This window comes from Diadema antillarum, unplaced genomic scaffold (assembly GCF_040938485.1).
Source record: "Diadema antillarum isolate AM-2024a unplaced genomic scaffold, OU_Dant_1.0 seq00000177_RagTag, whole genome shotgun sequence".
NCBI classification, from domain to species: domain Eukaryota; kingdom Metazoa; phylum Echinodermata; class Echinoidea; order Diadematoida; family Diadematidae; genus Diadema; species Diadema antillarum.
In genome coordinates this window covers 1003975-1030559 of record NW_027271244.1, presented here as the reverse complement: position 1 = coordinate 1030559, position 26585 = coordinate 1003975, and the positions used below count along the sequence as shown (strand labels likewise).

The window sequence follows — 26585 nt, the reverse complement described above, 5'->3', positions numbered from 1 at the left end:
TCTTTGTTCTGATGCTGAGAAAATGTCTTTGATAAAACCTTCATCTCAATATAGCCCAGCCTGTTACAACGAAGCCATTCTGCTGTAGGTTTTCATGCAAAGAAAAATAGATCCGATAAAAATCCCCTCATTAGTGAGTGGTATCTTGATATGAGTGAGCTTGTTATACAGGGTTTCCCTTTACTGTTTTGGCAGTTTCAAGAAGTGTTGCACAGGCTTCTTAGCCATTAGAGTTTGATAATTAAAAAGCTGTTGGGCAGCAATGAAATTTTACTTTTGTTTCAAAATGTCATCATTTCTGGATACGGAAATAACCCCAAATGATATAAAGAGACCAATTAATTGTTGTTGTTGTTTTTTTAACTAAATATATTTGCTCTTAAATCAAAACAAACCAAAAACCTACCTGATACAAAGTCTAAGACAAATTAATCTCCAAGAATTGTGGTATGGTTCTCAATCCTCTTAACCTGTTGATGTCTAGTCCCTAGTACAGTATACTAAGGCAGGTGTCTGTGGGAAATGCATGTTATAGAAAAATCAGTTCTTCCTCAACGGGTTAACCACTTTGTTCTGTGCCAAAATCCCTGTCTGTAGTCTGAAATGACTAGCTTTCAGAAATCACTTTCTGTCAGAGTGTGTGAAGAAAATTGTGCCAAAAAGTCCTTATTCTTATTTTATGACACCCAAACACAAGTTTGAATGCATGTAGAGTAGTATGTTTTTGGAGTGTGTCTGCAATGAACGCTATATTTCTTTTTGTGACAGTTGTGCCTTACGAAGAATACAACTTCATGGTCCATTTGACTTTATTGAAAAGAGTAAAATCAGAAAAATAGTAAAAAAAGGCAAACAGTATTATAGGAAGTTGCATTAGAAGTCAGACATTGAGACATTGAATGAAACAAGTGATGGAATATTCCATTTTGCCTATGTTCATGTTATAAAGATAGAAGTTACAACGTTTGTAAATGGGATGAGTGGATGATGTCCTCACCTTTCAAGTCTTCTATTGACCTGTGTGTAAATATTTAACAATATTTCTCTTTTTGACATGACATCGCACCATATCTGTTGTAGCATATTACTGTAGTTTTAACTCAGCTGTGATGGCATTCAAGAAGGGTTGGGTTGTAGTGGCTGAATCATCAACAGAAAATATGGCTTCCGTGATAGTTTCTTGTACAAAGCAGTTGGAGAATTGTAAGATGATGATGACATGTGGATGACATCAAACACTATGTGCCTGCTATGTTTGGCCAAAATATGCAGAACGTGAAATTCCATGACTGTTGTACTTCATGTCAATGTTGCCTAATTTAATCTGTAAGCTTTTATCAATCTTTGTGTGTGAGGTGATGAGTATGGAATGAATGAGTATAGAAATAGAATGGCATTTTATTTCTACTGGTTGATGAAAATGTAAAAATAAAATATTTTGGGTATTTACAATTATATTGTACAGCTCTGTTTGTCTTCCATGTTTGAAAATTATAACCATGTAAGCCAGACTCAAAGATCCGTCATTGATCTCCATGACATATGAAGTTGTTGTAATTCAGTGGATATGATCACTGACTTTAGTAAGTCTGAATGTATCTAGTTTGATTCCCTCACTGGGCTGCAGCAGTTGTGCCAATAAGCCAGTTCATTGTTTCACTCTGCACAGGAGCAGGAAAAAGGTCATTTGTACCAACAGGCATGATGATTTTTAAATTCAGTGAGATATATGTAAGCATCTGTGATGCAATGATTGTTCAATGATTTTTGTAAATGATGTTTGCCAGTGCATCCACCTGACAGCAGGCCTGGTATTTTGACAAGATTAACAGAAAAAGTTTGTTACAGCATGCAATGCAAGACCAAGCAATGGGTGTTTCACCCAAGTCAATGGACCATTCTGGTTACCTGGTCTCCACAAGTTCATTTTTTTTTTTTTGCATGAACATGGATTCCATAAATTGTTACGTGGGGTAAGCTTATGCATTATGTCACGTTTGAAACAAGTGAAGTGCCTAACCAACTGAGAAAATAGGTCATTTGTACCAATGTGCACGTGAGGTAATTACGAACTGGCTTGTAAGCATGACGCTCCATCCTCCTTCCCTAGTCATTCAGAAGGAAATTTAAAAAGCTGTTGCCTTCTTACAAGCATCAATGACTCCTAATAGCAGTCACATACAGCAAGTCAATACAATCATTCACTCAAAGTTGGTTGGAGAATCGAGTCCACCAAAATTTTGCATATGTGCATACAATTGTATATTGATGTATTATGTTTGTGAGTGTATATACCTGTGTTTGTGTGTCAGTGTTTTGTCCTTTTCTTGAAGGTTAGCTTTCATGAAACAGTTCAGACCATTATTATCTGTATTCTGCCAGAAAAGTAGAGAAAATGAATGCGAGATGCAAATCTGAGCCAGCTTGCTTCTGAAAATGAAATTCTGTGCAGATACTATAGATATTGACTTTGTGTCATTGTCAAGAAAACTCTTGTAAACCACATCTAATGTTAAAGGAAACCCAAACCCAAAGAGCAATGTGGATTGAGTGAAAGCAGCAACATTAGTAGAACACATCAATGAAAATTTGAGGAAAATGGGACAATCGATGCAGAAGTTATGAAATTCTAAAGTTTTGTTGTTGGAACAGCTGGATGGGGAGACTACTAGAGGTTATGACGTATGTGTGTGCAACACTATAAAGAAAATATGAAGAAAATTCCACAAAAATTCACTTTTCTAGCATAATGAAAGAGCTAGCACTTGACTAATTGCTTTCAGAAAGCAGAGGGAATAATTGCTACCTTAGCATATATGTCAGTATCAAGTTGATGGAATGTGTGATTTTCATGGAAAATGAATTTTTGTGGAATTCCCTTTATATTTTCTTTATACAGTTGTATAGTTGTCGACACATGACACCATGACCTCTAGTAGTCTCCTCATCCAGCTGTTCCAACACCAAAACTTTAAAAATTCCCAACTTTTTCATCGATTGTCCGATTTGCCTCAAACTTTCACTGATATGTTCTACTAATGTTGCTGCTTTCACTCAATCCACACTTATCTTTGGGTTTGGGTTTCCTTTAATGATGTAATACAGTGTATCTGCATTTTAACTGTCAGAGCGTGCAATGTACACACATACTTTTCAGATTCTGCACACACATACATGTACTTTTCTTCATCTCCTTTCCCTTTGTTTGCTGTCTGCTGTTTTTCTGTACGTCTCTGTCCTTGCATCCACACATATCCGTTCAGCGAATGTTGATTGCATGTAATTAAGGCTTCACTGCACGAAAACAGATTCCCCAATCGACCCCGAAAAAAAAAAACAACAAAGATACACGAACTAATTTTGCACAAACAACTCAACAAAATAGACATGTGTTGGAGGCTATTACTGAGGATACTTATGGATATGAGTCCACAGCAGATGGCACTGAAGGTAGATAAATTATCAAAGTGAAGCATACATGTACATGTTTTTTCACAGATTTGATGCTACATCTTGGTGGGGGCACTTTAGACCAGTTCCCTGTGGATTAAATTCCTCAGTACTGTTCAGGATGTACATTCAACTTTTCATCAGTGTTTCATTTATGTTTGGACAGATTTTCTCTGAGAAAGGGATTTTTCAGCTGGAACCCTGGAAGAAATTTAAACTTTCCCTTTTACCTATCAAATCCTGGGGTAATTGCTCAGAAAATTATGATCTAGTCCCTAGTTACTTTGCACACCTGAAAATTTCACTGCAAACCAATAGGTATCCAATGTTGGATAACGATTAGACTGACTCAGATCTACTAAAGGGGAATTAACCCAAGATGTACATGGTACATGTGGATTGAATGAATGTAGCAATACTGTAGAGCATATCGGTGAAAGTATGAGGAAAATCAGACAATCTGCTCAAAAGTTATGAATTTTTGACATTTTGGTGATGAGACCACTGGATCAGAAGACCACTACAGATCATGACATCACATATGTACTACAATATAAAGAAAATATAAAGAAATTTCCACAAAATATCACTCCATATGAAAAGTACACATTCCCTGGACTTGGTGGTGACATATTTCAAGGGTAATACAGCATATTATTCCCCCTGCATTCTGGAAGAGGCAAGTCTAGTGCTCTTTCATTATGCTAGAAAAGTGAAAAAAAAAGGCTGAATTTTCTTTATACATGTACATTGTACATATTTTCTTTATTTGGTAGTGCAGATCGTAATGAGATGTCATGATCCGTAGTACATGCAGTCTTCTGATCCAGCAGTGTCATCACCAAAACTTCAAAAACTAATAACTTTTGAACAAATTAATTGTCAGATTTTCCTCAAACTTTCATTGATGTAATATTCTCCTAATACTGCTCCATTCACTTAACATGTATTTTTGGGTTTCATTCTCCTTTGAATTAATATGCAATAGGTCCTAAATCAGAGTTGTTTTCTTAAAGCAGACCTCCGCATTATTTTCAGACTTTTACATTTGAACAACTATAAGTTGGTTATACTGGGTACAGCGTTTCAGAATTAATAGTGATGGGGATGAGGAATAAGGGATTTCAAAATCTATATCAGATCACAATGAACGAGGGTGATGATGACATGGCAGCTTCATCATACTGTAAAAGTGGAAATTTTTGCGGTGTTGAAATTTTCGCGCAACCAGAAAGTATCGCGAAAATAAAAACATGCGAATATTTTTGCTTGCCATATGTTCCTGTGCATGCACTGTGCATGATGTATTGATTCCGCGGAATTATAAACACGCAAAACCCTTCTTACCCGGCCAAGCGCGAAAAATTAGTCGCGCGAAAATACACTGTATCCACTTTTACAGTAATGTATGATGGGGGCTCAGAACGAAAGGAGAAAGCATGAATAAATTCTGCATGGGTGAACTTGTCCAGCAAGAGGTATTGTACTGGATTACATTGTACATTGCTACAATTCTGGAATATATGAGACTCCTATGTCATCATCCTTGTTCAGTGTAATTTGTTTTTTGGGTTTTTCTGAGCACCGATTTCTCTGCTAAAGGACCACAATAAATTCCACAAATCTATACATGAAGCTGTTGATTTATGTACAACATGATGTGAAATTATGAAAATCGTCGGTACCTCCCCTTTACTCACAAATTTGCCAGTATGACGTGAAAGTTTCATCTCTTTTAAAATATTTTGTCAATCTAACGATTTAGTGATAAATTAAGCAGTTAAAAGGCTTTTGGTAATTCTGCACCTGAAATTAACAACAGTACTGTGTATGACCAATACAAGGCTTAAATTTAAGGTGGATTTTTTTTTTAATTATGCCTTATAAAATATTAGCCATGTTGTTGTTGTTTTAAAGAAAGAAGAGAAAGAGAGAAAAATTGGGGCCCTATACATCAAATAATTTGCCCCAAATAGCCATGAAATGCCCCAATTTTTGCCCCAAATAGCCATGAAATGTAAAAATTATACGGGTAATAAAAGAATACAGTACAAACCACAAACATGGTTTCTTGAACTTGATTGATTAAACTGGATGAAGTCTGGAAAACATGGACAAAATCAGAACAATATGTCTTTGATGTACAGTAAACTAATTTATTTTTATTAATTTCAGTATCAAAATAAAGGAATCCCTCATGAATCACATGCAGGACATCATTCATTTGAGATTACATGGCAAAATGCTTTCATACAAGCATGTACATTACAGTACTTTCTAACCAGCTCAAGCTTTCAACACATATTTCATGTACATGATTGCACAGACATTTGATGTAACAGAGAGACGTATGTACTGTATCAGCAGTCACTCAATGAAAAGCAGATAAACAAATTGTAGCTTTAAAAAAAAACACATTTTCAGTTCTTTCTAGTCATTTCTTGGAACTGCTACTAGATGTGAAACACTACTACAAGTTAAATATGTGTAGCCTACTGATGCATGGCAGATATCCCGTGGATCAGAAACTCTAATCAATCTCTTACACATGACTATAGTTAAGCAGGTACAGGTCCTAGTCTAAATAATACAAAAGATATACCAATAGCATCTATCAACTGCTTGACAAGTGTTGAAGAAAGTAACAGCTCAACACAGAAGAAAACTGTAAGAATTAGGTATGTCTAGTCAAACTGAGTAAACGCACAGCTGATTATATAGATTTTGCCAAAGGTGCTGCTTCTGTAATAATTGCTAAAGAAGCAAGTGTATGATTGTCATGAGAGACAGATTCCAGTCACCAGCTAAAAGAGCCTTTTGAGACCCATCAAAATTTCATGAAAAAAATTCATGAAAAAAAAAAGTGTGTCAGCAGTTTTATTAAAAGAAGTAATGCATACATAATCTTCAGGCTAACAGCTGATACAGTATGTGAATCTGGTGATGCTATAATAGGTGTGAATGACTAACTGAATCATTCAGTAACTATTCTGTAGGAGTGGTATGCTCGCTAAGCTTTCTCCCTACTCATGAATGATAATAGCATGCTCAGACCTCACAAGGCCCTAATGACAGGCTCAGTTTGGCTCTGCCTCACCAGGGTTCCTGCATCTGTTAACAAAAAAAAAAAAAAAAAAGAAGAAGAAAAATCCATGACTTTTTCATTTAATTGTAGAAATCCAGGACCCTTTTTGGATGGTACGTCCATGAAAACCTAAGTGGTTAGTGTTAAATAAATGAAATAACTATAAGATTAAGTAGTGCCCATGTAAAACATCAGTGTGTATACCATCCCATCACTGTCTTCTGCAGTGCACAAGTTGGTCTGATTTTATTCGATGAACTGGTTCCGTAAGAACAAAATTACATCCAAAAAAAAAAAATATATATATATATAGATTACTAAAAGGTAACAAAAATACAAATGTAATTAATTTCAATGACTTTTCAACGAAACATCTGTAAGTCTGCATTTTCCATGACTTTTCCAGACCTGGAAAAACATTTTCAGAATTCCATGACTTTTCCAGGTTTTCCGTGACCGCAGGAACCCTGCTTAATTGTCAATGCCAACAGCATGAGTGCCTTTAAAAGGCCACTGATTAATGCTGCAGTTGAGAACGATGAGGCCTACTGTAATCATCCGAAGTGTACTCATGATTAAACTTGTAACATCTGTTAAGATTATTGTGAGTAAACTTGTAACATCTGTTAAGATTATTGCCTTGCTTTTTATGAAATTAGGGTGCAATCCATCTACAAAACCTGCTACTAAGTTGATGTTGTTGAGCCTTCAACAAGCACACATGCACACACAAAATAAAAATTATCAAAAAAAAAATCTACATAGTGGGGCACATGACCGACAAACTCTCCACTGCTTCTTACTATACCACATGAGCCCTGTTGCAGGCAAGAAACATAAACAAAACACTTCAATGTGGATAATCACTCCCAACAAAACCCACAAAACTTGTCTATATATAAAAGATCAACATCAGATAGCAAATTTTAAACTTGCAGCGATCAGATTTAGAGGACCGAGGTAAATATAACACCAATAAACAACGGTTTATCAAGACTACATTAACTGATAAACAAATACAAGTACAAGAAATCACTTTTTCCAATAAACAATGCACCAAATTAAGTAACAGTCAGTGTGAAAAACTCTGAAAGAACTAGAAAATAAAAGAGAAATATCTTATCCAAAGTTTGCACTTGATGTGATTTGCAAGCCCTCTCAACTTCAAGACATTTCTGAACAGAAAGACTGGCCTGGAAAGTGTACTTCTTTTTCAAGTCCAACTGTTTTTGTCGGCAAGTTACGGTTAATGGTAACATAACCAATGTGTCATTTCCTGCGGGGTATGAGTTTTCTTCAATTTGTCTCCCTCTGTACAAATGCAACTTGTAAGGTCACAATTGCTAATCTACATATTTTAACAAACATGTTGGAAAAACAGAAACCAGCGGGAATTGAACCTATCATCTACTGCTTTCCAAGCAGCGACACTACCACCAGATCGAGGGAGACAAATTGAAGAAAAGTCATACCCCATATCTTCACCCATCTGCTTAATCTCTAGCTTTCATGTCATTTCTTCTTTACATACTCCATTCTGCTGATTCAGACCACATGTACAGATATTTACAAATGCCATTGGTCCATTTACTTATAGTGTTAGAGTGGACTTTCAGGCACTTGGTCTATGCAATCACACTTGATAATATATAAAGACCAATATATACATACAAAATGTCAGAGCAATAGACGACAACATTGATCAAAAAGAATCATTAAAGAATTTTTTTTTCTTTGGCCACAGTCTGGCAGTAACTACCATAAGTGGAAAATCCTGATCAAACTTAGCATAGAGTTTAATATAGGAAAAAAAAAAACAACAACAACATTTGAATATAGACCGACTCCAGTGTCAAGGTTGTAAACTGTACGTTGTATTCTGCCAAATTAGCCCATATTGGCTTTTGATCAAAACAAGTTCTAACCAGACATATTTTGATTAGTTCTCTATTGGCACACGCGTTGTCTAAGTACTGCATTTCTGTGTGGCAAAAAACACAGACGATGTTAGTTTCCAGACATAAATTTTCCTTGCCCATTCTACCCTCCACCTCGCACACTTATCAGCGAGATACAATGTCTGAACTGCTGGAGATGCTCAGAACGGCCTCCGGAGAACAAAATTGCTGATGAGTTGTGCTGTCGCTATGGGCTTGTCTGCACTGGCCATGTGACCGGCTCCCTATGCCACAGAAATGAGAAGACAAAAATGAAAAAGTGTAGATGAATGTGGTACTGGCCGAAAAGCTCTTCAACATCATAGCCAGGTAAATCCATCCCCTTTACACACACACACACACACATATACAGACATATTGACTATTACTATCTGCCATGTAGCTTCTATCTTCAGCATGCTTTCTTTCAGGCGGTGCCAAGATATTAGCCCTTCAGCTTATCATTTGTGGTATATATAATTAATGTTTGTCAATACTCATTAAAAAAAAAAAAATGTCCCGACATGCAAGTAAGCAAAACTTGAAAATTGTTGCCAAACTTTGGCTTCAATGTGGTACTTTTATACCCCTTTATACTATAAAGTCGAAATGAATGTATATATTACGGTAAAACCAGAAATTTTCATGCGCACAAAACTTTCGCTAATTTCGTGAGTCATGAATGTAAAATGGGCATGAAAGATTTTGTCTACATAATGCATTGAATGCCAATGGCAATTCACACAAGTTCCATGCTGTGATAAAGCCCATCAGCCCCTATTCACGTAGCTCAATGCTGCAAATGTCTTCGGTTCTACAATAACTTTTATATCTCTTCCCTCAAAAAAAAAAAGTCTCACCTTGACAGTGGCAAAAGCGACGTGATCGTACTCCTTGACGAAACCAGCGATCTGCAGGGAGGAGTCTGTATAGAGCCAGGAGCGCCACTGCACCTCCTCTTCCAGCCCCAGAGCATCAACAAACCACTCGTCACCCAGGCAGTTACACATGGCATCAAGGTCGCCATTGTACACCAGCATGTAGTAACTCTGCAAAAAGCAATGTGTGTGGGGTCGGCCATCAAAATTTGGTGCAGAGACTGGATGTTTCGAGGGGGAGACTTATACTTCAAATAGAATGCTATTGTGGCTGATGTCAAGCGAAATTGACCCACAGTCTACTGGAACTGGGTAGGACCTGTTGAAACTCCATGGAAATTACAGAATCTCGCATGGAAATTACAGAATCTCGCAGGCAATGGGTTTTGAAATGAATCAGCATATCATGGGTAAAATTTGACACGGTCATATAGGCTGTTGAAAGAAGTGTTACTACTGCTGTTTTCTGAGAAAATGTATGAGAAATATCAGTCAAGTAATGTGAAAATATCACAAAATACAGAAAAAGGAAGCAATTGAAAGAATTAAGATTATCCAGCAAGAAACATCATTATCAGTTTGAAATTACAACAAGGAAAAGTAGAAATTACGCGGTGCGTAATATATGTCCCCGCCGGAAGTAGCATTTTGTAGCAAAATGTGCAATATAGGTAAAAAATCAAGGTCAAAGGTCAAAGAAGTCAAAGGTCAAAATTCTGTGTAAAAGTTTTGAAGCCCTCACCTAGTGCCATCACATAAAGCAAACGGAATCGAAATCGGGTTAGAAATGGCAAAGGAGTAGCATTTTATAGCCAATGTACAATACAGGTCAAAAATGAAGGTCAAAGGTCAAAGAAGGCAAAGGTCAAAATTCTGTGTAAAGTTTTGAAGCCCTCACCTAGTGCCATCACATAAAGCAAACGGAATCGAAATCGGGTTAGAAATGGCGAAGGAGTAGCATTTTGTAGCCAATGTACAATACAGGTCAAAAATCAAGGTCAAAGAAGGCAAAGGTCAAAATTCTGTGTAGAAGTTTTGAAGCCCTCACCTAGTGCCATCACATAAAGCAAACGGAATCGAAATCGGGTTAGAAATGGTGAAGGAGTAGCATTTTGTAGCAAAATGTACAATATAGGTCAAAAATCAAGGTCAAAGGTCAAAGAAGGCAAAGGTCAAAATTCTGTGTACAAGTTTTGAAGCCCTCACCTAGTGCCATCACATAAAGCAAACGGAATCGAAATCGGGTTAGAAATGGCGAAGGAGTAGCATTTTGTAGCAAAATGTACAATATAGGTAAAAAATCAAGGTCAAAGGTCAAAGAAGGCAAAGGTCAAAATTCTGTGCACAAGTTTTGAAGCCCTCACCTAGTGCCATCACATAAAGCAAACGGAATCGAAATCGGGTTAGAAATGGCGAAGGAGTAGCATTTTGTAGCAAAATGTACAATATAGGTCAAAAATCAAGGTCAAAGGTCAAAGAAGTCAAAGGTCAAAATTTTGTGTAGAAGTTTTGAAGCCCTCACCTAGTGCCATTATATAAAGCAAACGGAATCGAAATCGGGTTAGAAATGGCGAAGGAGTAGCATTTTGTAGCAAAATGTACAATATAGGTCAAAGGTCAAGGTCAAAGGTCACGACTGAAATTCTGTGTAGAAGTTTCAAAGCTCCCATGTAGTGCTATCATATAAAGCAAACAGAATCAAAATTGGCTCATGAATGACAGAGAAGTAGCAAATTGAAGATTTTGATCACACACGGACGGACACACGGACGGACGGACACACACACGTACGGAGCCCGTTTCATAGTCCCCTGCTCGAACTCGTTCGGCGGGGACAATAAGTGTGACGTCTCCCTTTGATTGCAGCATTAGAAGTCTCAACAGCAGTCAAATAGTTATAATATCAAATATCAATCTGATTTTATTAGCTTGGTATGAACAAGTTCGGACTTAATATCACAAATGCATATAATTATAATTGTGCATTCCTGACACAAATGACGACAGTTAAGGGCCACATAACTTCTTCAGCCTATATACGAGGTAATGAAACATCTCCAGCCTAACGTATCGCTGTTGGGGCAACAAAACCTTGTATCTAAAGAATGGCAAATGTTAAGCAGAGCGAAAATAAATGGCAACCAAAGCGCTATAACAAATGGATCGCCTTTCCTTCGACATACCATGGAGGCTTCATTTTGGGGTTAGGCAGCTGGGATTTGGACAGGACATCACATCACTGATCATTTGACAATTACTAAAAAAAAGTGATTTTTCACAAAAATCTGAGGTACAAGGTTTGCCATCCCACCAACAATACACTTTGCATGCATACAAACACACTAAATATGAAGTGGGGAAGGAGGGATAGAGTGTACCAGGTAGTTTGACATATTTGCTGCTGTTACGTCTTCAGAAGTCACTTTGATACAATGAAATATGGCACAATACAATACGATAATACCAAAGTGAACATAATAACAGATATCAAACTTACATAGGACTCTTGCAACGCTATATAGGTGGCGGTCATGTCAGGATACATCTGAGTGTATTTCTCATTCACATCAGAGCTAGGTAGAAAGAAAGAACGGAAAAATGTTATGAAAAGCATAAGATGGAATATTGTGATGGCAACAAATTTGGCTGGCTATCAGATATATGATGGAATATCAACATTTAGGCAAAAAAAAAAATGTTGTATTGGCGTAACATGAGATTTTCAAATCGGGTCGGGCAGGCGGATTTTTTTTTTTTTTCTACCTGTATTTTACGTGTAAAACTCATATTTAACAAAACCCCATTCGATAGAGAGGGTCTGTTGCATCCAAAGTTTGTTATATCACCGGTTTAAAAGCAATAAATATTAAAAGAGAATCATATTTTGGACATGGAAAAACACCCTGGCCCCCAACTCAAAGTGTTCCCGTTTTCAACGTCTATCTACAGAAGATTTGTCCCTAGAAATTTATGAAGGGGGGGGGGGTGTTTTTTAGTCTTTTCCGTAGATAGGGGTGTCCACTGAAAATTCTTTCGTAGATGGGGGGAGGGGTCTGTTGAAAACTCTTCCGTAGATAGGGGGTCAGAGAACTCGCCAATCTCGCTGGTGAAGCCATCAACACAGATAGAGCGTTTTGTACTGGCGCGACCGGCACTTCTTTGCCTCCATCGTATTCGTAGTAGCAAACCATATACCGGTACCCCATATCCAACAGAATGGCACTCTGGTCGGACAGCAGGACATCTCTGAACGGACCTGTTTCCGCCTTCCCCACTTTAACAGCCGTCACGACATACTGGTCAGAATACGAACAAATTCCTGGGCTAAATCACCCAGCGCCACAGACAAATCGATTCTCCGAATAATATTAAATAAAATCTTCAAACCAGACTTGCCGGTCGCCGACACGCTGTACTGCGCGGCAATTTACCGACACCAGCTGTTGTTCTTGTTGTTGTTTTTGATAATTCGCAAACCCGTATCGCGCCCTCTCTTGGTAAAAACGATGTATTTCCTTTTTTTTTACGTGTGAAAAGTTCAGGGTCGGGTTTTTTTTTAGGGTTGGGCAGGTTACGCCAATACAACGATTTTTTTTTTTTTGGCCTTACAAAGAAATTGGTTGTGATCAATCTGGATCAAGGTTTCATTGCTATGTCTATCCATCTATCACTTATACTTATATACAAACTGTACATCTCTGTACATATAGGCCTAAATGTCTAGTGGTCAAAACTGATGCCAAGTCTGTTTTAAAATATGGTAAAAGTGCATATTATCAGTACAATAAAAATATGAAGGTTAGCCCTGGCATTATGATAGTCAACCACTAGAGGGCAGCAGAGACACAAATAAGCAAAATTTCTCTATTGCAGAGATCAAAGTGACTTACTTGCAGACTTGCCAAGCTGGCCTGCTAGGGTCAATATGCAGGGCCTCTCTGACGTAGGGATTATTGAGGTAGGTGGTGACTAGACTGGTGTTCACACAGGTGAGGTCCAGCTTCAGTTTGGATGCAGAATGCTTATGCAGAAACTGCAACAAAAACACAAAATACATAGCAAGTGCTGATCAAAGTTAGACAATGACGCAGCATGACTGACTCATGTTGATGTGTTGAATTGTATTAAGTCTTCAATGAATGAGTTTCAAAATCTGTAGTCTGGGGCAACAAAATTTCACTGTCAAGCAAGCAAAATCAACGGGCACTTTCCCTCATGGCCATTTGGGCAAGTAGAAGGAACATCTTTTGTAATGTTCTGCAGTCTTCCCCCCCCCCCCACAGTATAAACTATAATCATTTGTCTACTAAAAATTTTGTGATAACCAAAGCCTATCGCAAATATCAATCAAGCATGTTTTTACAAAATTATTTTATTGCACTAAAAAAAATTTATCGGTTACCAGTATGTATTGAATATTTCTTTTTCTAATCCCACTGTGACACTTCCTCCAAACTGACAGTATGATGATCAGCGCTGCATAACTTGACTCAGTTACAATCTATGAAGATTTCTCTCCCATGCTCGGAGGAGACAATACAACATAAAGCATACAAAGAGCTTTGAGTTCCAGAAAGTTGTTTTCATTGTTTTGATGAGTTATTTAGACTTTTCTGTGTGCCTATTATGATCAAAAGAGAATTATGAAATGGCACACTATCATGTAATGCACATCTAAAAATTAAAATCTGAAAAAAAAAAGAAAAAAAAAAAAGATGTGAAACTTGTGATAGGGTCAGACCTGCTTCTTGTACTGCATGTATTGGCTGTGCCCAAAGAGATCTGTTGGTGAGGTGCTGTAGTGGTAGAAGCCGTCCTTGTGAAGGGCTCCCTCTGGAGGCTGGGAACCACCAGCACAATCTGCAAGGATGTTGTATGGGTTGATGCCGATGGAGTCTACGTTAGTCAGGGCTTTGTTCACCTGAAATGGGAGGAGAATGTCAAGGGAAATGGATTCAATCAAAAACAGACACACAGCTTCATCCAATCTTTAGGTTGGTCTGAATCAGTGAATATTAAGTTTGATGTTCAAAGGTCACATCTTCAAATACTATCTGTAATAATTTATAGTTAAAACTGATATGAAATACCATTTGTTACACATTTTCTGAGTTTATTCAGTGTTGATAAGCCAAGAAACAAAAACAAAAATATACTTGTCCTTACAATCTCTACAAACTCTTTTTTATCATGTTCTTGTGAACCTTTCAGCCGTTACTGTCAACTTTTTGCACAGCTTACCTGTCCTCATCCCTTTTCACTTATTTTCTCTCAAAAACTACCTGTACTACATAAAATCATAAAAACATTAAAAAAGATTAGCAACATGGGACATATGGGCAGCATTTATCAGGCTCTTTGATATGGAATCCATTTTCTTTCCCATGCAATTGACTCTGGCAGCAAAGGCAGATGGATGAAGGCATAGAGCAGTATCACCCAGAGGCAGGTTTGACGGTACACTTCGCTCTCGCACATTTTGGTATACTATGCATACTTACAGCATCCTCACACTGCTTGCTTGTCGGGTTGTAGAAGTCGCAGCTATCCCCAGAGCAGCAGGTAGTCTGCAAAGTGCTCCATAAGCTGTGGGTGTACCATACAAAAGGTATGACATCATGGTCAGTTCACAGATGTACAGAATGAAGAAACACATGAAAGATTGAATTGACCTGTTTTTGCATGACTGCTAAAGAAGCATTGCATTATTCTCGGCAAGTAACCAGACAATTGACAGCTGTAAGTTCCCTTTAAAGACTATGGCTATGGGGATGAAATGCCTTGTCTAGGGGCACAACCGCTGCAGCCAGGGGACTCGAACCAGGAACATTGTTCCTGACAGTCTATTAGCCTATCTTCTTAGCTACAACAGCTTCTGCTAGGTAAATACCAGGTAAAAACAACCAAAATAGAAACAACCCCCCCCCCCCCCCCCAAAAAAAAAAAAAAAAAAAAGACTTCACTTCTCCTTTGTCCATATCAACATTATTTCCTGTTTTGAATCTTAATACAATGGATTATAAAACTTCCTACTGTCAAGGATCAATTACTGGTACTTTCTCATGTGTAGAAAGTGTTGATTTTGATGACAACTAAAGTACACTATTAAAAAGAAGATTCTCTTCATGAAGTCTTTAAAGAATTTTTGAATACTATTTCACCTCTGAGCAGAGATTCTCTTGAACCACAGTTGTTGTTATTGTTCTTGGTGAAATGTCAATTTTCTCAAATTAACTTTTCTTCTTCTTTTGCACTTTGGGACCAGGAAATTCAATTTATGAATCAAACACTAAGACTGGCATCAGCATTTCATTAACTGACTCACATTTCATTTGACAACTCGGGCCTACATAGATTCGTGGATTCCAATGGCAGCCAATGCAACGATAATAATAACTCGACTGAGTAGTAAAAGCCATGAAGAAGCAAGATTTTGCATAAATGAGATAAAAGATGCAAGACATTTCCACAGGTGAATGATAACGCAGCCACTGAGAACCCTTTTATGTGATTTAAACTCAGAAAAATGTGCTTCTCTTTCTAAACACGTCAAGGCATTACCTTCAAGGTTCTTGCAGAAGATAGACTTTTTTTTCTCTAATGATTTCTGCTGATCATGTATTTGAAACGGACTTTACACAGCCATCCATCTTATAGCCAATACTGGAACATATCTCCTAGAAAATTTACAGAAAATGCCAGGGTAAAAGCATAATTTCACACTCACTCTTCACCAATAATGCCTCTGTAGTATGCAAAATACATCAGGGAATTTGCCAGTTGACTGTCACTTGTTCTTGCATTTCCAACTGCAATGCCCTGTGTAGGAGACATTGATAAAGAGATTTGTTACAGAAAATTAAAATGATTAATATAGACTTCCTTAGTTACATTTAAAGGGTGTGTACAGTTCTGGTCGAGGTGAGGATTTAGCTTTTAACGTTTTGCGAGATATTCAAAAACCACTCTATGAGATGTCAACGAGCATGCAATTCTAAGGGGTATCAAAAGTTTATTTGATGAAAATCGGTCTTGAAATGGCTGAGATATCCAAAAACAAGGTGAAACAAAGAGATCCTAATAAAGTTGTGGCCTGTCGCCTTTTATCATTATCACTTTTTTGGATATCTCAGCAATTTGAAAACCAATTTTCATCAAATAAATGTTGAATCCTTCTTAAAATTACATGCTCTTTCATATCTCATAAGAGGTTTCTCATTATCTCACTTAAGAATATTCAACACATGAATCCCCACCTCAACCAGTATTGTACAGTCCCTTTAAGCAACCAGTATGCTGTAATTGATTACGCTCTTGTTTTCTTTAAAATGGTCTCTTTTAAAATAATTTGACAAACGCATCATTCATTGCATGGAAGATGCTATATGCAATGTTGCTACGTTTTGCAGCTTTGGGTTTCACAATTATGTGTGTCAAAAATCCCTGTATTGTACTGTGGACTATGGCATGGGGTTTCCTTTAGTCAAGATAAAAGATATTGAGCAGAGTAACAGTTGTAGATTTTTGTGTCAGTAATACTATTGTCATCCCTACTGCCTTTATCATTATTAAATTTATTATCATTCACAATGACATCACTGTTGCTATCACTGTCACTGCTATAATCTCTGCATTAAAAGTAATATTCTAAGGGAAACATGGAAAAAGAGAGCAAAATAGGACTCTTCATCTCAAAGGTAATGCATTTTGTACAACACATTGTACTTTATATGTGACCATGCCTCACAAAACAAACAAAAAGTCGCACACATTGATTCTGTGTGAGGACTGAAAAAGTTGAAATGGGTCAACCCAACCAATCTTGAGTTTTTCATATTTTATGAAAGAACAGGTCTTCTTCTACATTATGCTAAAGTCTGGGATCATAAAATGAACAGGAACTTGTGTTTTTAGCAGTTTTTCTTGAACACTTTTTGGTGGGATAGTGTGATTAGGTGTTTATCATAAAGTCCTCTTTTCATACAAAAATAAAATCTGTCCATACTCCTAACTTTCAATTCCAATAACTTTGGGAAAAAATGATGCTGTGCATTGAAAGTTGGCATTAATTATTTACAGAATGTGTAAATAAAGCATGCCTAATTTCAGCTTAATCTGATAATCCCTTCATTGTTGTTGCTCTGGTGGTTAACATCCTATTTTGTTCCATTCATCGCACAGCTAGCACAGCTTGGTATTAAGATTAAGCGCCTGAATAGACCCTGTGCTTCAGAGCCTCTTTTCTCAGTTCACACTTTCCAGAGTGTGTGCTTTCATTCCAATATGAGAATAGCTTAGAAGAGTCCATTTAAATTGAGTTATGCATCAGTTTAAAGCTTAAAATCTGCTCTTTCAGAATCTACTCTCAACTAAAATCCATTTCTGGCGACTTTTTGTTTGTTTTGTGATGCAGGGTCACATATACAGGGAATGATAAAGACAACACTGACACCCATGACACAAAGATTTGTGTGCCATGACACACCTTGAGAGATGTAATCGCAGAACCATTTTGGATCTGACGTGCCAACAAGGGGGCGTAGACTCCACCGTACCCCTCCCCGATGAGATAGAGAGGTATGGCTTTAAATGCAGGGTAGAATGTGAAGAACTGCTCCAAGGCCGCCAGATGATCCTGTGTAACCTGTGCATCAGAAACATAAAATTCTCTCAATGTTGACAGCACTCCCAATGAGGTTGGAGGGGCTTGAGCCTCCCCCCTCCCTGACACTTTTTTTTTTTTGCACCCACACATAGGAAAACATAGGGTGTTACCACTTTAGGCCCCTCCTCCCCCACTTTGAATGAAACCTCTGAGTGCAGCAAGGTGCTTGTTTTTGCGCTGAAGCTTTTTTTTTCTCTCTTTTTACTTGTCAGCTGAAGAATTGGCACCAAAAGTTGCACTGAAGGCCTTTTATTTTACTGCTCGATAGTCATGAAAAATGGAAGTAAGCCCCTCCACTTTTGAAAGCGTGGCACCAGCCATGCCAACTGGTCCGACAGACGAGTAGGACCAGTAGAAAATATGGGTTAGTGTGCAGCCCTGGAAAGATTCTCTGTTCTACTCAATACATTTTCTCACTTTACATTTGTAATTTTCCTCCTTTTTTAGGCAAGGCACAAAACTGCCTTGATTAACTCAGAGAAATTATATGAGACTATTATGTATTATATACCTCATATATAGATTCCTCTCATCTAATTGGTTAAAAGTGGAGTCATGAAAATAGCTGTGCCCCATTTTTGATCGAAATGACGTCATGATTTACTGTGCCCGGGGCATAGAATCAACTGTGCCCTGTATAAATAGGTTTGGAGACAGTCGCAACCCCGTACACATAGATCACTCATATGTACGCACCAATGATATGACCGCCGCGCTGTCGATCAGCGTTGATTACGAGTGCTGTAAAAGAGACTAGAATCTATATTTTCGGTATCTAAATTTCGGAATCTATATTTTCAGTATATAAAACAAATAATGACAGCTTGATACTCGGGGCACAGTTAAAATTATGTCGGCCCTCGGTGATGTGAAAACCATAACTATGCCCGAAGCGAAGCTGAGGGCATAGTTATGGTTTTCACATCACCTTGGGCCCATAATTTTAACTGTGCCCCTCATAGCACTCATTATTTGTATAATATTCATCATAGTCAGTGAATGTTAGTTGTTTGGGTTTTTTTTGTCTTCTTTAAAATCTATTCATTGTTAATCTTACAATCCCCTTACCTTGTCATCATCTGTTTCAATCTGTCCATCGCTGGAGTATGAGAATCCTACCCCAGCTGGTGATTCTATGTACAGCACATTGGCAAACTGCAGAGTAGAACAAGACATCAGATCTCTGTGGTTACAGCTGTCATTATGCACAACAATGTGGGAAAAGTGGGCAGGGTCATCTAAAACAAAGGCTAGTCATGGATAGACAGTGTCGGCATTATCTTGGGCCAATATTTGATACTCAAGTGAGTATCAAACTGCTTTGGTTTGAGATCAGAAACAAGATACAGCAAAATCTAACAGAAATAAGGTTAAAGTGTATCTTTGGTCAAAAAATATTTTTTGATATGTGAAAGAGGTGTATCTTAGTAATCTGTTGCACCAACAATCAGAAAAAAAAGTTACATATAAATGAAGAAAAAGTATATTTTGATATAGAAAATAAGAACTAAATCAGTGAGTCTGAAAGGAAAGACTATCAACTTTCTTTTGTTCTCAGGAACCAGCAAGAGATTAGGCAGCCTGGGAACAATAGCAAAGCTATATAGTCTTCTTTTCAGACCCACTGGCTTTAGTGGTATGTTTATAACTTTAAATGTATTTTTCTTTTCTAATATTGAACTTTTTTTTCTGATTCTTAGTGTAATAGGTTACTGAAATGTAGCTCTTACATATATCAAAAAATATTTTTTGGCCAAAGATACACTTTAAGTGTAGCTCAAATATCGCTACTCATCACCGCAACAGTGGGAAGTGATTTTGCCCATACTTTCATTAAACGGTAATTCAAGCACAATACACAGATAAAAATTGGTGAAAATCTGGAGAATGTACAGGAAATGAAGACTAGCTTTGAGGAAATACCATAAACCACACATCTCTTGAGCACTTTACACTTTGGTAAATGTCATAAGGCAAGTTTTAAACATGATAAGGTAAATGCAAGTCTCATTGTAGTTCTTCACAAATTCAACATCATCAAACCCAAGTACTTTTAGTTTCAAAAGGTGCATTCTAGCAAGAGTCAACAGGTAAAAGGTACAGTTTACCTTTGGGAGCAGTGATTTCAAAAATGTTCGAGTTTAGTTATCACATTTGATGCATATGTCGTAGGTAGGCCAGTTGTATCACAAAACATCCTACCATATAAATATTTTGCAATAAAGCCTGAAATATAAGGAGATATCACTACTTTTCTTACTAAACCATAACTGTAGACGTAGAAACAATTCTATTCTAACTATTGTTAACATTTTGTATATTTAACAATACTTAACCCTAAAAAGACTGGGCTATTTTGATGCCTCGTAAGACGGGGGGGTGGCTCATTGCCCCCCCAAGATCTTGGCCGTTGACCGCGCGATCGCCAGGAAAATTGGCACGTCACCCACCAGGTATTCTACAAAACTGAATAGGTAATTATTTCACAAATATTCAAATTTATTTTTAATCAATTAATTATGCTAATTTATGCATGAATTAAAAGAAAATGGCTGTAAATCTGTAATCAAAGGTCCAAAACTGCTAATTTTTGGTTTAGGTACTCTGTGTAGGATTCTTATTGAATGTACATTAAAAAAAATGGCGTTATTAAAATTTTTTTCTTATGTATTTTATTGTTTTTAAAATTTGTTGTGTATTTCATAGTTTTTGACTTTTTGTTTTGTATTGTTTTTTTCGATGGAAATCATCAGTGACATTATTTGGATCATAAAGAACATGAAATTAATTGATTTTGGTCAGAAACAGAATTTGCATTGGATTTGTACATATGAAATCACGTTTTTGAGCAATTTCGGGTCTGACATGCACTTACAAAATATTGCATAACTTCAGAACCGTGTACCCGGGCGCCGCGAATTTGGTCTCAAAAGTTGCGCAAGACTTAAAAGAAAAAAGTCATGAAACGTCGCGGCGAGAGATTTTTACGTTCCAGATTTATCGTGAAAAATGTCGAGCGGGGGCCCAAAAAAGCCCCCCCCCCAGTCTTTTTAGGGTTAACATTGATTACACTGATTAACTTTCTTACACCGGCTGTTTCTATCCCTTACTCACAGAACTATTTTGAAGGAGTAAAGTTGGGTTTTTGTTTCATCTGCAAATGGTAAATAATGCCTTTAACTGTCACTCCATACCATGTTCCAGCTGTGGGTGTTGTAGTCGAGGTTCACACCGTCTGTCCTGATGGTGAAGGGTCCATTTTCAGCCAGCATGGCATACATGGAGCTGCATCCTGGCCCTCCGCTCAGCCATACTATCATGGGATCCTTGGTGGGCGAGGTCTGTGACTCCACAAACCTAGAAGCAAACATGCACCAAGACAGATCCTCATGATAAAACCTCAGCAACACAGATCATGCACAAAAATTTATCACAAAAAAAAAAACCCAGACACGAGACAAAGACATCCATAGGCACAGAAATGCATCACGCCTAATTGGCCAATAGAAACTCTGTATACACCTCATGTCAAAAATTTTCAGTCAGTCTTAATGTTTCTGCTTACAATTTCTTCTAAAAACATCAGCAGAATGTGTTTATAGCATTGTGACCATGTTCTTCTGCTGCTTGGAGTCCATGATCCTGGTATCTCAGATGGCTGGCCACACTCTAACACAAAGGAGGACCCTGTCATTCCTCACAAATAGGTCATTTAGGAAGCATGGCTCTTCCAGGACTGGGCACCTCAGTTGGTGGGGCATGGTTTGAGTTGATGTTTCACAGTTGTTCTATTGCTTCACATACACATAGCACACGCTGCATCACTACTTTCAGTGCATATACAGCCAAGACTGTCTCCTCTACAAACTTCTAACTTTGTCTGTAAACACTGTACACCAACCCTCAACCCCCTTTTTTTTCTTTTTTTTTCACAACATCATATTTAAAACACATGAAACATGATTATTGCTTTAGTTGATGTGACAATCCAAAACTAAAAAGATATGTCAGGTTAACTTACATTTCACCTAGAAAAATAAGTCTTACAGTGTTAAAAAAATAAAAATAAAAATCACCAAATACATCAGCCCCTGGAAGAAATGGTCATGAATTATTGTTAATGTGCTCTGGCATTCACGTTTTGAAAACTGAAAAAGATGGCAAGACTTAACACAACAGACTACTAGTACAATTCTGGACATGATTTGTTTGGATCATATTCATATCTTCATACCAATAGTGAAGCATATTGTTTCCAGTTCCTTTGAGGTACCCAGAGTACTGGTTAAAACTTGGCTGTTTGAGGAGACCAGGCAGGTATGTGATCAGGTCTGTCTTAGCATCCCCAGACACCGAGGACAGCATGGCCGCCATGAAACACAGTGCCAGGCAGAAGGAAAATCTCCCCAAATGTTTGTCCATCTTGTACTCCCTACCTCCGTACATCCTGTGAATCAATTTGGAAAACAAATTCATGACTGTAAAAACATTGTTCGATGCACATGCATGTATCATTATTAATAAACAATTGGAAAGAAAACAGAAAATTTGGATTAATTTTTCTATGAAAAAAATAAGTCAAAGACAAAGTCTATTTCATGGAGTTCAGGGATGTCAAACACTGCTTGCACTGACGAAACAAATGAACAGCAAGAATGGCAATGGAGCAGTGGCCCAAACCGTCCATGATGCAGGCTTCTACCTAAAATTGAGAAGAATATGCATTTTGCATGTAACAAAGAAGATCTTCTTCTGAGGAATGGGCTATTTCAGTTTCATCTGGGTTCAAGGTTCAAACAAACTCAGTGAGTCATAGTCATACAGCCACAGGATCAAAGAGCTAGACATAGAAATTAGAACTCTACAAATTCCATTCCTAGTGGTAGATCCAGAGGGGGGCGCACCGCTCTTTATTTTTTGTTATAACAAAAGAAAAAAATAGGGGTGTGATTTTGTTAAGTAAAGGCACCTCCCCTCCCCTTTACGGAATTCCTGGATCCGCCCCTGATTCCCCATTCCGCCCATAGTAACCACACACACAAGTAGACACAGTACTATACCGGTACTAGTCGTAGCATGTAACTATGATCTGATCATCTGTGTCTACTCACACAACACCGGCTGCCGGCTTAGGAACAGTCATTCATAGATTGAATATGTAGAATCTATTCATATTTGAAATATCAACCACTAAACAACGTGTCTGGCACTGCCACTAGGGTACGGGATTTGACATTCACAAGTCGTGTGGTTGCTGAGCTGAGATATGTAATTAACGTTACATGTAAAATTTAATTCAAATTTACTTTGTTTTTAAAGTCTTTATTTCAATATGTAATATGGATATGGCATGGGTCACTCTAGTATCTACACACAAGTTAACCTGACACAATGACGGCTGACCACACATGACATCTGGGGTGGTATTCTGAGACCGTTATATCTCTGTTGTAAGTCTGTTGTACGATAACAAATCGGTATTCTGAACACCGTTTTATCTCTGTTGTAACTTCTGTTGTAACTTCTGTTGTAACTAGTGTTTTATCTTGCGCACTCTTTGCCTGTGCATACCATTGTCTTAGGGTATGCGCACGCGCGTAACAGTGGGCGCAAACCTGAACACCCATTAGATTACACGGTATTCTGAAAACTGTTTTATCTTCTGTTGTAAGTCATGCCCCGTGCAAATTTATGCTTCTGAGATAAAACAGGGTGGAGGGTGTTATAACTCCGTTGTAACTTTCGTTTTAACTTATGTTAGATAGTGAGATTATTCATCAACTCAATATTGTGGTATGCGAGTTCAAAATAAAAAGATATACAAAAAATAAAAACAATGTATGTACAGAAAGGCAAATGATATAGCAGTTTGACAAAATGTAAACTCATTCCACAATACAAAATTTGGTAACAGTAACATTGCAAGTACATGAGCGTAGCATAATTATGCACATAGATAAAAACACAAACACATGAACAGAAAGGTTACCGGCACCGTCGGCACGAACTTGTTTTAAGCACTATTCATTTCAAAAATATCTTTCAAAATATTAAATATTTTTTAATATGATTTCACTATCTTCACCAAAAAGAATTCATTATCAGTACCTTAGGGTGTTTCAAAAATATTTATTGCTGGGGATGGCGCGAATCCTGAGAAAAGTATTAGAAGTCTAAGGTTCCATGATGGAACTTTACGTGATAATGATCTCCAAGAGATATCTTGTGAAGATAGTGACAACAACAACAATAATAATAATGATAATAATAACATGGCATTGCAAGGGATTAACTTAATTTAGAAGCGTCTAGTTCCCCATAAACCATGAAATTTGGGTTCCTCTTATGAACGCCAGATATCTTCTTATTTTTTCAACAAAATTTCAAATAAAAAGACTCAATCTGAGATAGCTTTGCGAATCCCCTACTGCACCAACTATTCGTCAAAACCGGTAAGAAGGCATAATGATCAAGCTTCTGCTGTAACTTTATTTTATTTCTGGCTCTCTTCACCTGCGCATACCATTGTCCTATTTGTGCGCACGCCAGAGAATGAGCGCTTGTTAAAACGTGCAGAGTTAAGCAAGGCGCATTTGCCCAAGGCAGTTCGGGAAACCCACTCACAAGGGGGGCCCCTCCTTATAAGTAACCCGTCCCCCTTATAAGTAACCCCGTCCCCCTTATAAGTAACCCCCGGGGCACCCCTTATAAGGAGTCTCCACGCTTTTTTGCAATGCAACGCGAAAATGAAAGGACTGCGGCAATTCGCTTGATTATGTCCATAAAGCTTGACAAGTTTCCTAGTTACTCACGAAATTTGAGCAAAATCGGTTTGAGGCATCATATCTAAAATCATGGACTTAAATGCGATGTCAAACGACCCATGCGAATGCTGAAATGCGAGCGATTACTGGCGTGAGTGTCGCCAGGCGCGGCGGCGCGGCAATGCTTAAGTGCAGACGTGGCGACTGAGTACGGTACTCAGTCGCCACGTCTGCACTCAAGCATTGCCGCGCCGCCGCGCCTGGCGACACTCACGCCAGTAATCGCTCGCATTTCAGCATTCGCATGGGTCGTTTGACATCGCATTTAAATCCATGATTTTAGATATGATGCCTCAAACCGATTTTGCTCAAATTTCGTGAGTAACTAGGAAACTTGACAAGCTTTATGGACATAATCAAGCGAATTGCCGCAGTCCTTTCATTTTCGCGTTGTATTGCAAAAAAGCGTGGAGACTCCTTATAAGGGGTGCCCCGGGGGTTACTTATAAGGGGGACGGGGTTACTTATAAGGGGGACGGGTTACTTATAAGGAGGGGCCCCCCTTGTGAGTGGGTTTCCCGAACTGAAGGGAGCAATCTTATTGATTGAAATGTCTTAGATGCTACTTCTAACAATATTTCCTATTGGATATGATTATTGCGATGGGCGTGGTTATCATGACTTACAACACCGTTAAAACAGTTTTCAGAATACCGATTTACAACTGTTTTAGCGGTGTTGTAACTCACAGACTTACAACACAAGTTACAACACAAGTTACAACAGAGATAAAACGGTGTTCAGAATACCACCCCTGTACAGCGACACGGCCGTGAGAATTTCTACAATACATATTGATGAACAGCAATGCCAATCGTATTGTAATTTAATGCCAACGCCAATGCCAATGGCAACGCAAATGGAATCAGTAAAATCATACAATACCACATCAGATGTAACGTTAGAGCATGCGGAGATTTGCTTCAGAAAACTCGAAGCCGACTCGAAATCACAGGAAATGTTAGCTGTTAAAACACATTTGAAGCATCTACTACACAACTCCGTGCCGTGCTGTTACCACTTAGGTTCGGATCGACTGTCTCATGGTCTGCAAAACTAAAACACAATGCTTCCTGAAAATCATGTGACTCACTTGAGTGCGACCGGCAAAGTCAGGTGAGAGGTTTTCACCAAAAGTGCGCTCGCTGCGTGCGTTTCTTTATACTTTGTGTTCACCCGTGGCCGTAGCATCACGCAATTCTGTGCAGATATTATTTTGTCGTTGTATCTACTGAAATCCTCATCAGCATCTGATTGGCTGAGAGCAAATTTGTCCGACAACTTTGTCGGACAAAATGCTTCATGAAATGCCCCAGATCTGTGTCGTATATCGATACTCTTTTCAATCTCTATGTTTAGTTTGTTGTTGTTGTTGTTGTTGTTTTTTGTTTGTTTGTTTGTTGTTTTTTTGTTGAATGAGCACATTAATCCGTGGGATTTACCTCCCATGCCCTCCCTCCCCCCCCCCCCCCCCTGGGCCGCATACACACTCATCTTTTGATTTAAATTGCCATAATGCCTTTAAACATACAGCGGCCTATCAAAATAGGCTATCGTCTTCCGCTCTGCTTGTACAATAATTATTATACATATTTATGATGTCTAACAAACAATTCACATAATACACAAATTATAATTTGCTAATAACATAATGATGATGCTAATGAGTATATACAGATAGGGTCCTACATATACAATGCTATTTTGTTTGTAATCATTATGCTTAAAATGATGGTAAAGTATGAT

At 38.0% G+C, this 26585-nt stretch overlaps 1 protein-coding gene across 1 annotated transcript; it reads right to left on the bottom strand.

Moving 5' to 3' along the window:
- Positions 1-8013: 8013 nt before the first annotated feature.
- LOC139728398 (lysosomal protective protein-like) lies at positions 8014-25865 on the bottom strand. Its single transcript, XM_071639338.1, has 12 exons — positions 25725-25865; positions 22250-22462; positions 21210-21372; positions 19084-19170; positions 17836-17994; positions 16078-16169; positions 14852-14936; positions 14092-14271; positions 13241-13383; positions 11848-11923; positions 9333-9521; positions 8014-8717 (listed from the first exon to the last, which is right to left on the bottom strand). The coding sequence occupies exons 1-12, from the start codon at positions 25727-25729 to the stop codon at positions 8634-8636; spliced, it is 1476 nt and encodes a 491-aa protein (XP_071495439.1). The 5' UTR covers positions 25730-25865; the 3' UTR covers positions 8014-8633.
- Between the last annotated feature and the right edge of the window lie 720 nt (positions 25866-26585).